Source organism: Paramormyrops kingsleyae, chromosome 12 (assembly GCF_048594095.1).
Source record: "Paramormyrops kingsleyae isolate MSU_618 chromosome 12, PKINGS_0.4, whole genome shotgun sequence".
In the NCBI taxonomy this organism is placed as follows: domain Eukaryota; kingdom Metazoa; phylum Chordata; class Actinopteri; order Osteoglossiformes; family Mormyridae; genus Paramormyrops; species Paramormyrops kingsleyae.
In genome coordinates, this window is record NC_132808.1 from 9,725,669 (window position 1) to 9,739,098 (window position 13,430).

At 45.6% G+C, this 13,430-nt stretch overlaps 1 protein-coding gene across 4 annotated transcripts in view; it reads left to right on the forward strand.

Moving 5' to 3' along the window:
• LOC111841540 (uncharacterized) overlaps positions 1 to 13,430 on the forward strand; it is a 178,217-nt gene that overhangs the window by 75,814 nt on the left and 88,973 nt on the right. For 2 of the 4 annotated variants that reach the window (XM_072718644.1, XM_072718643.1), the window contains exons 13-15: positions 4,272 to 4,376; positions 6,694 to 6,786; positions 6,969 to 7,058. In XM_072718644.1, coding sequence (XP_072574745.1) covers positions 4,272 to 4,376; positions 6,694 to 6,786; positions 6,969 to 7,058 — 288 coding nt within the window. Of the gene's footprint in view, positions 1 to 4,271; positions 4,377 to 6,693; positions 6,787 to 6,968; positions 8,142 to 8,560; positions 8,654 to 8,826; positions 8,923 to 9,082; positions 9,102 to 12,531; positions 12,587 to 13,430 lie in introns of all 4 variants that reach the window. The other 2 variants (XM_072718642.1, XR_011994028.1) reach the window with 2 other exon arrangements.

Below are 13,430 nucleotides of genomic sequence, written 5' to 3' on the forward strand. Positions count from 1 at the left end.
AAAACATTAACTCTTAAAATGTCACCCAAACAAGGCAGGTTTATTTAAATTTAATTTGACTCCTCAAACAAAGTTGACTAAACCTCTGTACCTATGTTAATCGAACTTGCAAAATAGTGTTGACAATTTAACAATCCAAGTTTGTACTTTGTACCTAGGTTAATCTAACTTGTATTACAGTGTTGCCTTAACTCTGAAGTCAAAGTTAGCTGAACCTCTGTCTACAGGTTTGTTGAACTTTTGTAATTGAGTTGACTAGCTTAACTCAAAAATGTATTGGAGCATGTTGCCTTGAATTTTTGAGTTGGCTGAACATTTTTTGTACAGTGCATCTAGGGTGATGCAGAGATGAGCTGGGTAGCTCAGGGCAAATGCAATTCCAGCCTTATATAATTTACCGACCTCAGGTGCCAGCGTGATGACAGGCCTCCCCAGAAGCTCAGAGTCCCGCACTCTAGGTCTATCCAGCAGCCCGTAGCCCTGAGGGAGTCTAACCCCAGGATGCAGGGGTTCAGCACTGATGCTACCCACACTGGGTGATGCACTGTCTTGCCCCTGAGAGCCACAGACAGCATCCCCCTGCCTCTCATGGGGGGGTCACCTCACCGGGCACCATGTGCAGCTGCACAGAGGTCGGCTCCAGCTGAGTCCAGGCTGCCCCATGTCAGGCATCACCAGTGTCACGGTGGCCCCCCCATGTCCACTATCGCGGAGCAGGGGCCTCCCTTCACTGTGACAGGGACATGGCAAAAGTCCCAAGCACAGGTGTGACCCACCATTGCCACCGGGGGGCGTCATCATAAGCTTCGGGGGGAACTGGGTCAGGCTCCCCCATCTGTGTTGCTGGGCCCCTCCTACAGCAGGTGGTGATGGGATGGGTGTGCTAGGGGTGCATACAGTCCCCTCTACACGCAGAGGCGCATCTTGTCAGCAGGCAGGGCAGGCAGCTGCTTGGGGACCCCAAGCCTCTAGCCACTGGTTTCATATTTTAAAGTCCATTAACTTGCTGAAAATGGTAACTTGTGAAAATAAAAAAAGTTTACTGTTCACAATTTTTTGTTAATGTCAGATTATTTATTAAAATGATGACAAAAACTGGTTAGAGGGGGGCGCCCCCAGTGAATTTTTGCTTGGGGCCCCAACAGACCCTAGGATCACCTCTGTCTACACGGACCCTGCACTGATAATAGCAATAACAGCAAGCAAGATGGCGGCGCGTCCAGACACTGCGGCTGTGTGCTCCCCGACTTCCAGAGAACTGACTGGCAGATTTTGATCACCAGAGTCCCATACCACAACAGTACTGGATTACATCAGGTTCTGCATGGACAAGGTCACCAAGGATAGATGCATAAGGATTTATCCTAATAGGAAGCCCTGGATGACGAGGGAGGTGCAGAACCTGCTGAAAGACAGGAACACTGCTTTCAGGTGCGGGGATAGAGCACTATCAGTGCAGCGAGAGCCAACCTGAAGAGAGGCATCCGAGAGGCCAAGGCAGCCTACAGAAGGAGGATAGAGGACCATCTGAGGAGTAACATCACCAGGCAGGTGTGGTGGGGCATCCAGCACATCACCAGCCGCTGAGGGAGCTGCTTCTCTGGCAGAGGAGCTGAACATCTTCTTTTCCCGCTTTGAAGTGACACCAACAGCAGCTCCACCTCCACCTAGCTACCACAGCAACACACTCACTGTGGAAGAGTGGGAGGTGAGGCGGGTGATGAGGAAGGTGAACCCGAGGAAGGCTGCAGGACCTGATGGTGTGACTGGGCGGGTACTGGAGGATTGCGCGGATCAACTGGTTGGAGTCCTTACTAGGCTTTTCAATCAGTCCCTATCCCAGGCCACTGTTCCATCTTGCCTTAAGTCTTCCATCATTGTTCCACTGCCAAAAAAATCCATCACGAACAGTCTGAATGATTTCCGCCCAGTGACACTCACATCAGTCATTATGAAGTGCTTTGAGAAACTCATGCGGAGTCATATCATGGCCTGCCTGCCAGCAGACTTGGACCCATTCCAATTTGCTTACAAGGCAGAGAGATCCACAGAGGATGCTGTGGCCACAGCCCTTCATGCTGCCCTGACCCATCTGGAGCAGCAGGGGAGCTACACCAGACTGCTTTGCTCAACACCACAAACACAAAGGAGCTGGTTATTGATTTCAGGAAAAATAAAACAGACATCCAGCCACTCAACATCGCCAGGGGATATGTGGAGAGGGTCCCGGTGTTCAGGTTCCTGGGTATTGAGTTGAAGGATGACCTGAGCTGGAGTGCGAACACCAAGGAGCTACTGAAGAAGGTGCAGCAGAGACTGTATTTTCTGAGAATCCTCAGAAAGAACCGTCTTCCCCAAAATCTGCTCTTTGCCTTTCACCACTGTTCCATGGAGAGCGTACTTACGTACGGACTCTGCGTGTGGTACACCAGCTGCACCTCCTCAGACATGAAAGCTCTCCACAGGGTCATCAGGGAAGCGGAGAAAACGATTGGCTGCCCTCTCCCCTCCCTGGAACAGATCTACACCTCCTGATGCCGGAAAAAAGCCATGGACATTTCACAGGATTCATCACATCCCAGTCACTGTCTCTTTCAGCTTTTGCCATCAGGCAAGAAATACAGAACAATGAAAATCAGGACAAACCGCCTAAAAACAGTTTTTATCCCAAAGCAATCATGGCTTTAAATGTAAAACATGATAGTTAATTTTTTATTCTTCAGTGCAGTCTGTGTATTTAGTGCAATCTGTATAGACAATGCAGTATTCAGTGCAATTTGTATATCTTTAATATTTATTACTCTTTTTATGCCTCACATTGAGTCGAGTTGCTTTTTCAATTTCGTTGCCCACGTGACAATGACAATAAAGATAATCTCACCGCTTCGGTGGCCCACACAGGCCTCCCCAGCTCTGAGCTGTCACCGCACACGGCTCGTGCAGCAGGTACATACTCTCTGGGGGGGCCAGGCCACACAATCCCCACACAATCTCTCTCTCCAATGCCTGCCCCAGGGCTGCCTGCAGGGGGCGCATTTGTTCTGAATGAACATGGACTAGATTTGCAGAACAGCATCGTCCTGGCACATGGCCAACTGCAGGGCCTTTTCCGCCAGCGACGCCCCCCCCCCCACCCCCCAGTGAGCTGCACTGTCAGCTCAAACTCAGCGTGGGACGCTTCCCAGCCTGACCTTCCTAAGCACTTGGGGGTTTTCAGCAGCACTGAGGGGGGTGAATCAGGGTGGGGGTGGTAGGCAGAGTTACCATCCTGACCATGTCCTCCCCAGGCACAGCAGGGTTCGATGCCCTGTGTGTCGTGACACGTTACTCCTGTGACCATCCTTGAAATTATCTGCCATTTGTGCCACAGTCACCTTCTGTTGGTTTGACCCTAACGGGATCGCCTTCATTCACATCTCACATCGATCAGTCTTGGCCGCCCAGCACCCTGTCAGCAGATGGTGGTTTTTCCCTCCTCAGACTCTCTCAGTAGGTTCTCACCACGGCTGGCTGTCAGCTCCCCACAAGCCTTGCAAGAGAGATGCTCTGACCCAGTCGTCTGGCCATGATAATTTCACCCTTGTCAAAGTCACTCAGATCTTTATCTCTGCCCATTTATTCTTTATTCAACATGTCAACTAAGAGTATCAAATGCTGTCTAATATATCCCAGAGCTTAACATGAGCTGTGGGGGTAGTCATAATGTTTTGGCTCATTAGTGTATTAATATTAAATAATAATATTTACTCATTTTCTTAATATTTTCAGGATATTTTATTTTTGTATTGTGTACTTTTTAACTTCTTGGTGTCAGCTTTACTTGTTGTCATTGTGTCTTTGCACTTTGTCTGTTTTGCTCTATATGTATCTCTGTCTGTGTTCTTCACACTTGCTGCTATTTGCAGAAGAATTTCCCCTTGGGATCAATAAAGTTTCTCTTAAATCTCATATAGTGTCTGTATTCTCAAATACTGTTTCATAAACATAACATGAGCTGAACACAGCAAACACATTTGTGTGTTCTGAATATGTAACACAGTACCTGTATTTCAGTACAACCCAACCCTGGTGTCATGTGACTGGCAATGTGTGAATTGTACCTTTATAAAGGGAGCCGAAGGAAAGACAGTGATTGTTTAAATGAGGAAAACCTTTGATTTATTAAACATAGACAGTCATGATGTTACATTTTATATTAATAATAATGATAGGATCAGGCACTAGTGTGGATAATTATACAGCACAGACTGATGTGATCTTTCCCTTTTCAGAATATTCAATTCCGATTGCAGTGGCTGCTTTGGGAATCTGTGCCTGCATCTTTGTCAAGGATTTTTTATGGGATTTTGAAGATAAGAAGTTGGAGGGATTTTACTGTAAGTATGAAATTTTATACTGAGCCATATTCAGCCTGTTTGTGACTGATAATTTACATGAGTCACCCTTTAAATTGAGTCATCAGAGTACAATTAAAATCCATGTGGTTCTCAAAATTTAACTCTCCCCTGTTTATATGTAGTTTGAAATTGTAACACGTTGCATAATGATGCTTATTGAAATATTCATTTCATGATCATTTTTAGCAAACTTTAAGTATTTTCCTTATTTCCTATTTTCCCTATTCTCAAAAGTATACAAACTGACCTACATTGTACATACAAACACTTCACACCCTTAGAGAGATCTTATCTATGACCGTGATGATACATTATTACAGTTTATCACCATGAATGTTTCCCTGGTATTTTGCTGCTTATTCCTGGTTCTTTGGAGGCTCCATGATGAGCCATAATAAGCCCTTTATTTATTCAGCAAGATGTTCCCCATGCGGCTGAGACTGCAGCCTCTCCTAAGTGTCGCCTCTCCTCACTTCTCTCTCCTCAGCTGCCTTACTGTCAATGTCTGCACCCGTCTGTCACAGTCTTTCATGTCTCCTCCCCGTTTGGCCAGCAGATGTCGCTGGCCATCCTGTCCTCCTCATTGTTAAAGTCTTTAGTGTGTTTCCCCTGCTCCCTGGACTGCCACATGGCTCAATGAGTTGAGTGTGTGGTTACCAATAAACCCTGTTGTCTTGTGTTTGAATCCAGCCACCTCTGTTTGTCTTTAGTATATTTTGTTCCATAGTGTTTCCTTTTGTATTAGTTTTTCTACTTCCTGAGTTTTGTAGTTTCCATTTTTTGTTTTGGGTTTTGCCAGGTTCCTGTGTTTGTGATTATGTGTTACTTGTCTTCGGTATATTCTGTTTCTTAGTTTCCATGTTAGTTTCTGAGTTCCTTGATTTAATTATTAGTTTCACCTGTTGCCTGTTTTGCCAGCCCTTGTTAATTGTTCTCACCTGTCCTGTGTTATTCTGGTTAGCCTCTGTATACAAGTTCCTGATCCTGCTCTGTTCTGCAGGGTGTCATTTGTTGTTGATGGTACCTTTGATGATGGTGTTCTTGTTGACTGTGGTTCCCTGATTTACTGTTTGCTACTTTTGATCCCCTGCCTGTTCTCGGTGTATCCAGTTCCCCTTCGTAGATCCTTTTGTTCTGTCAGTTTACTTCATACCCCTTTTTGGTTATGACCTCTTGGGGTCTGTTTTGTAGTGTTTCCAGTGTTTTCTGATTCTGTTAATAAACCCCCGTGTTCCTGTTGAGCCGCCAGTGGATCGCCCACTCCTTTTTCTGCCTGCACCATGCCTTGCCCCTCAATAGAAACTCCCGAGTCTGTGACACCTTACAGCCTCACATCAGCCTTTCTCCTCATCATCCTGGGGCCTCCTGGCCTCGTCTCCCCATAATTGTCCTATAAGCTGTCCTACTGTTAGCATTCATTGCTAATTGTTAGCATTCCAAAATGGTGGGATTGTACAGCTGTGGATGATAAACCATATAACATTATACACCAAACCTTCTGGGGGTCACAGAGCCGGGCTTCCAGAGTGACCCTGGCAAAGATCTAGGGCTGCATGATGTGACATCGTGATTGAATGGCGCATGTGCAATAATCACCAGGGCTGTAGATGATAGTAGATAATAACAGAATTAGCTGTGCAGCAGGAACAAAAACAGCTAAATTAATACAACAACAGACATAGTGAATCAGCAAAGAGGAACAGTGGTCAAAAGTCAAAGCTCACAGACAGGGACAGACAGACAGGGACAGACAGACAGACAGACAGTCAGGGACAGACAGACAGGGACAGACAGACAGACAGACAGTCAGGGACAGACAGACAGGGACAGACAGACAGGGTGGCTGGTAAACATCACAAAAGTACAGCCTCAAAAATGACCACAGGACTAAATCCCTATAAAACCCGTAAACCATAAACCTCACAAAGCTGGGATTTATGGCAGGGCTGCCATTCAGAAAGCGCTTTTATCCAAGGCCAATTTCCACCTCCATAATACTGCAAAGACCTGGAGGCTTTTCTTTCTGAAGATCAGTCCAATGTCCCACTGCACACCTCAGGATTCCATGACCACACTGTAGGAAGATCTGAACCTTTTATTGCAGCTAAAGGGGGCCAAACTCCTTATTAGGTCTTTGAGATTAATATACTGATGTTTCCATTATTTTGTCCACCCCCTGTAAGTTCCCACTCTTTGAAGATATAACAGACAAAAACAGAGGGATAATGTTTAATGGGGGGCTGTTGTATGTTATGTTTATTTAATCTGTTGTTTTACATGTTTTATTGCTTTTCAGATTTTGCTCAGAAAATCCTTTTGGTGATTTTCTTCATGCTTCACCTAATATTAAGTTTCCTGTATCTAAGTGTGATTTTAGAGAATGACAAAGGTAAGGAAAACCTTTAACTGTAAGGAAACCATTTGATTATAATAAAGCTTTAACTGTCTATCATTTATGTGTGTCTTCAGAGATGAATTTACTGATTTTATAGGAACAGAAAGTTGTTCATTTCATTAATAACCTTTGTTGTATTAAAAACAGATATTAAGTGCAACTATTTCTGACCACAGGACGACCTGTAAAGATCTGCGAGTTTGTGTTCGTTTACATTCTGAGTGTCACAATGCTGTTTCAATTCTGGGAGCGGGAAGATTTACTTGGTTGGTATTTGTTTTACTATAAAATCATTTTTAAAAAACCTTTTCATTGACGAGGTGTTTAAATATAGTGTTTCATAAATACTTTTTAATATTTTAAATAAAATATTATGATTTATTTTCTTATTTTGCAAATAGAGCATTGCAAATGTTGAAAATATCCAGTGGCTGTTTGACTGTATATATAGTGCTGTGACAAAGTAATCAGTCACTCAATCAACTAATAAACCAAATCTAAATGATAATGGGTTAAATTAAACTAGACACACAGCTGCCAGCCCTGATGAACCTACACATCACTTAAATAGAACCATTGCAGCAATGAGGAGCTGGATAAGGGTCTCAAGAAGCAGCAGACCATGCCTCAATCAGAAGAGCTTCCTTAAGACCTGAGAAAGAAAATCACTGAGGTATAGGAAAGGGGTACAAAACACTCTCTAAAACCTTTGGAGTGCAGTGAATCATCATAAGAGCCATCATCTGCAAATGGAGAAAACAGATCTGGAACCGTGGCAGATCTGCCCAGGAGTGGCTAGCCTAGCAGAATTGCTTTGAGAACACAAAGAAACCTCATCAGGGAAGCTACAGCAGACCACAGACGAAGATCTAAGGAACTGCGGGTCTTAGTTAATGTCCGATTCCATGATTATAAAGACAATGGGCTATAATGGTGTCCATGGGAGAGATGCAAGGAGAAACCACAGCTAAATAAGAGGAACATGAGGCTCGTCTAACATTCACCAAAAAGCACCTCGATTACCCCCAACACCTTTGGGAGGATGTTCTGTGGCCTGATGAGTCAGAAGTGGAGCTATTTGGAAGACATGGGTCCTGCTACATCTGGAGTAAAGCTAACAGCTTCCACACAAAGAACATCATGGCCACAGTCAGACATGGTGGAGGCAGAGTGATGCTGTGGGGATGCTTTGCTGCTGCCCGGCCTGGGCGACTTGCTGTAACTGAGGGAAACATGAATTCAGCTGTCTGCCAAAAAGTACTGAAGGAGAATGTCCATCATCAGTCTGTGATCTGAGGCTCAACAGCAAGTCCACCTCTGAATGGCTGAAAGATAAATTAATAAATAAAGTTTTGCAGAGGCCTAGTCACAGTACTGACTTGAACCCCATGACCTTAAATGGGTAGTTTAGAGTAAAAAAAACCCTTCAATGTGGCTGAATTAAAAGAATTCTGTAGAGAAGAGTGGGTAAAAATTTCTCCACAGCGATGCCAAAAGGGGGGAAATTACTTTGTCACATGGGTGATATGGGTGTTGGGGAATATTTGTTTTTGTTTTAATTTTATTTTTCATTTTTTCCCCTTCCTTCAGTGAATCATTTAAAAACTGTGTTGTGCACTTAGAATGTTCTTTGTAATATACTACATTTGTTTTCTTATCAGACACATTTAAGTGTTATGGATGTTAAAAATAGAGGGAATCAGGGCAAATACTTCATCACAGTGCTGTATGTAGCTGTATGACTGATGCTTTTCTCTCTACCTTTCAGCCAAACCCCGTAAATATGTATATTTCTCAGGGGCTTTTGGTCTCCCTCTGGTGAATTCTGTTGCTCTGGCTGTAGTATTAATACTCAAAGCAGGTAAATACACTATAAATTTGAGATGTTTTACTTTTACTATGTAAACTTAACCACACAACTAAATTGTACAAACCCTTTAGGAAATATAGAGATTCCTGTGGTTTAATATCTGTCACTTACTGCTCATTTACTGACCTCAGTTCTCAGTGATTTTTGTGATCATGTCATTTCAGACACAGGAAAACAGCCATTGGATCTACGGCTGATTGTCCTGATTTCTGGGTCTGTCTTCCTCTTTGGCTGGTTTGTTGTAGAGGTGTCTGCATACTGTAAGTATAACAGAGATATGACGCATAACTTACCATAAATGCTGAATATGTGTACTGGAATTTTTCCAGCATGTTGGCGGTTTACATCTCCAGATGTTCAGTACTAAACCTGCATGAATATTACATTTGTAATGCTTAATTGAATCTTTTTTAATTACAGGTTTGGCCAAAAAAGAAAAGTAAGCAGACATTTTATTCCATACTATATGTGCAAGTCATTTTTTCTGATAAAATGTAATGTACAAAAAATCCATCCATCCATCACAGTGAGCCTGGCACCTGTCACAGGAAGCACTGGGCACAAGGCAGGGGACACCCTGGGCAGGATGCCAGTCCATCACAGAGCAAACACACACATTCACATACGAGGGGACATTCAGAGATGCCAGTTGGCCTGACCTCATGTTTTGGGACTGGGAGGAAACCAGAGTATATGGGGAAACATGGGGAGAGAAAGTAAACTACACAGAGCCCAAGCCGGGGGGCGTGAGGTGCCAATGTTACCCACTGAGTCACCATGTAAACTACACAGAGCCCAAGCCGGGAGGCGTGAGGTGCCAGTGTTACCCACTGAGTCACCACGTAAACTACACAGAGACCAAGCCGGGGGGCGTGAGGTGCCAGTGTTACCCACTGAGTCACCACGTAAACTACACAGAGCCCAAGCCGGGGGGCGTGAGGTGCCAATGTTACCCACTGAGTCACCATGTAAACTACACAGAGCCCAAGCCGGGAGGCGTGAGGTGCCAGTGTTACCCACTGAGTCACCACGTAAACTACACAGAGACCAAGCCGGGGGGCGTGAGGTGCCAGTGTTACCCACTGAGTCACCACGTAAACTACACAGAGCCCAAGCCGGGAGGCGTGAGGTGCCAGTGTTACCCAGTGAGTCACCACGCAAACAACACAGAGCCCAAGCCGGGAGGCGTGAGGTGCCAGTGTTACCCACTGAGTCACCACGTAAACTACACAGAGCCCAAGCCGGGAGGCGTGAGGTGCCAGTGTTACCCACTGAGTCACCACGTAAACTACACAGAGACCAAGCCGGGGGGCGTGAGGTGCCAGTGTTACCCACTGAGTCACCACGTAAACTACACAGAGACCAAGCCGGGGGGCGTGAGGTGCCAGTGTTACCCACTGAGTCACCACGTAAACTACACAGAGACCAAGCCGGGGGGCGTGAGGTGCCAGTGTTACCCACTGAGTCACCACGTAAACTACAAAGAGCCCAAGCCGGGAGGCGTGAGGTGCCAGTGTTACCCACTGAGTCACCACGTAAACTACAAAGAGCCCAAGCCGGGAGGCGTGAGGTGCCAGTGTTACCCACTGAGTCACCACGTAAACTACACAGAGCCCAAGCCGGGAGGCGTGAGGTGCCAGTGTTACCCACTGAGTCACCACGTAAACTACACAGAGCCCAAGCCGGGGGGTGTGAGGTGCCGGTGTCACCCACTGAGTCACCACGCAAACTACACAGAGCCCAAGCCGGGGGGTGTGAGGTGCCGGTGTCACCCACTGAGTCACCACGCAAACTACACAGAGCCCAAGCCGGGGGGTGTGAGGTGCCGGTGTCACCCACTGAGTCACCACGCAAACTACACAGAGCCCAAGCCGGGGGGTGTGAGGTGCCGGTGTCACCCACTGAGTCACCACGCAAACTACACAGAGCCCAAGCCGGGAGGTGTGAGGTGCCGGTGTCACCCACTGAGTCACCACGCAAACTACACAGAGCCCAAGCCGGGAGGTGTGAGGTGCCAGTGTCACCCACTGAGTCACCACGCAAACTACACAGAGCCCAAGCCGGGAGGTGTGAGGTGCCAGTGTCACCCACTGAGTCACCACGCAAACTACACAGAGCCCAAGCCGGGAGGTGTGAGGTGCCAGTGTCACCCACTGAGTCACCACGCAAACTACACAGAGCCCAAGCCGGGAGGTGTGAGGTGCCAGTGTCACCCACTGAGTCACCACGTAAACTACACAGAGCCCAAGCCGGGAGGTGTGAGGTGCCAGTGTCACCCACTGAGTCACCACGCAAACTACACAGAGCCCAAGCCGGGAGGTGTGAGGTGCCAGTGTTACCCACTGAGTCACAACGCAAACTACACAGAGCCCAAGCCGGGGGGTGTGAGGTGCCAGTGTTACCCACTGAGTCACCAGGCAAATATGTTACAAAAAAGTGTCACCATGTGTTAAATATTGAACTGTATGGGAATGAGGGCTGTCATAAAATTTTGAGAATAACTGTGATATTTCAAAAATGAAGTATAAATATGGTCAATTTCCAGTTTTTGGATCAGCGCTGTTACCTAAATATCCAAGTTGGTAAATATTACTTTATATTCTAAATTTGCTGCAATCTAGCAACATGGTATTTTGATGTACTTAGCTTTGGTTCACGCTGACTTGAAATTTGAAGTTTGGCGTATTTTGTGTTTGTTGCAGCCATATTTATATCACTCCAAATCAGTGGGATCAGGCAATAAATTTGGAAAAAAATTAATAACATGCATTCCTCTAGTTGGCATCAGACTTTGCTGCAGCATAATAGTGGTAGTTGTCAGGGACACATATGGTCACCCCACCGTGACTGGGGCACCTAACGAGACCCATAAACACACACTGAGGGAAAAGTGCAGGTACTATGCAGAACTTTTATTAAACAGACAGAGAACAGAAAGAATCCAACATCAGAATATCTGGCTGAATATCTGGTGGAGATCAATTACACACAGTCTGTAAAATGAGCCCGATGTCGTTAAAAGAAATGTTAATGGAATCACTACAGGATTTCATAAAAAAGATGGTATGTTAGACACCCCAGTCTGCAGGAAGTGCTGATCAGCAGGAAGTGCAAAAGGGAGCTTTAGCCCTGATTGTCTTTTCACTCTCTGTGTAGTATAATTGCTCTGTTCCTGTGCTTTTATATAGTGATGATTATAGACTCTCCATCTCAGTACACTCATATTTGGCCAAAAAAGACAAAACACAAAATAAACAAATTTAATTAATTATTATAATTATTTCATGAAAATTTTCTATATACAGTCGTCCGTCGCCATTTCGCGCTTCGACTTTCGCAGCTTCACTGTATCGCGTTTTTTTCAAATACATTAATTCATTAAAAAGTTGATAGACAGTGAAAATGATACAGCTTGCGCTCGGTTGTCTGAGTCAATTATACACCTCTGTATTACAATTAAAATTACTGTACGTATGGACTGTAGGCCTATGTATTCGAGCACCCCCGCAAATCCTTCAACGCCTGGTGCAGCCGAATAATAAAGAAATAAAGAATCCTACTTCACGGAAATTCATTTAACGCGGTAGAGTCTGGAACGGATTAACCACGATAAACGAGGGACGACTATATACCATAACAATATTGTCATTGTGAATTATTTTGCCCACGATAATCGTGTAGTGAAAATCTGATATTGTGACAGCCCTATCATGTCCTTAGTTAATTCTGTTACTTCATGTAATTGCTGGAATTCCTAAATTTAAGGGAACAGGGAACAGTAAGAAGCACATAAAAATAGGATCATTTTACTTAAAATGTGATACTCAGGCCTCTGAACTCTGTTATAACAACTGTATGTTTTTTCTTAGGATAAAGAAACAGCTGGGCTTGGTTGAGAGACTCCAAGGCACCGTGTTGGAACTGGTAGGTGCCTTAGATACTTCTGCCCCTCTGGCTGCTGTCCTGGGGCCTGTTTCTCTACATCAGTCTGACCACCTTCCCTCAGATTATTATACATAATTTCGTCTGTAGCAGATCTGTGGCCCTTGTGCTCTTCCTCTTCCCCTTTAAGTGTGGAGGCTGTTGAGACAGCAGGGTAGTGAGAAGCCTGACTGACTGGGAGAAGAAGCTGTTTCAGTGTCTAGCAGTGATGGATTGGATGCTCTGGAACCTTCTGCCAGGTGGCATTGGATGAACAGTCATTGGGATGGGTGGGAGGGGTCTGCCTCAGTGCTGTTTGCACGGCGGATGACATGTTTCCTGTACAGATGATTGGTGGGAGAGCAGAGTAAACAGCAGTGGGCTGAGCTCACAGCCCTGGGGGCACCTGTGCTCAGTCGGAGGGCCCTGGAGGTTTCCTATGGAGACACACTGAGGTCTGTCAGACAGGAAGTGCAGGTTCATGTCAGTCTGCCTTCATGTGCCTCAATACCAGCCTCTTGAAGCTCTTCATGATGATGGCTATGAGTGTTCCAGGCCAGTAATCATTGAGAAAAAACATGGTCGACTTCTTGGGCACTGGGACGTTCCTGGTTGTTTTGAGGGATGCAGGTACCACTTCTGTGCTCAGGGATACATTGAAGATGTCTGTTGGGACATTTGCCAATCGGTCAGCACAGTCTCTGAGCACCTGGTCGGGTATGTTGTCAGGTCCAGCCGCCTTCCACGGGTCGATTCTGCATAGCTCCCTGCTCTGTGCCTCATAATGTGCATAGAAGTTGTTCAATGCATCTGGCAGGGTGGCCTCACTGCTGCAGGTGTGAGGTGT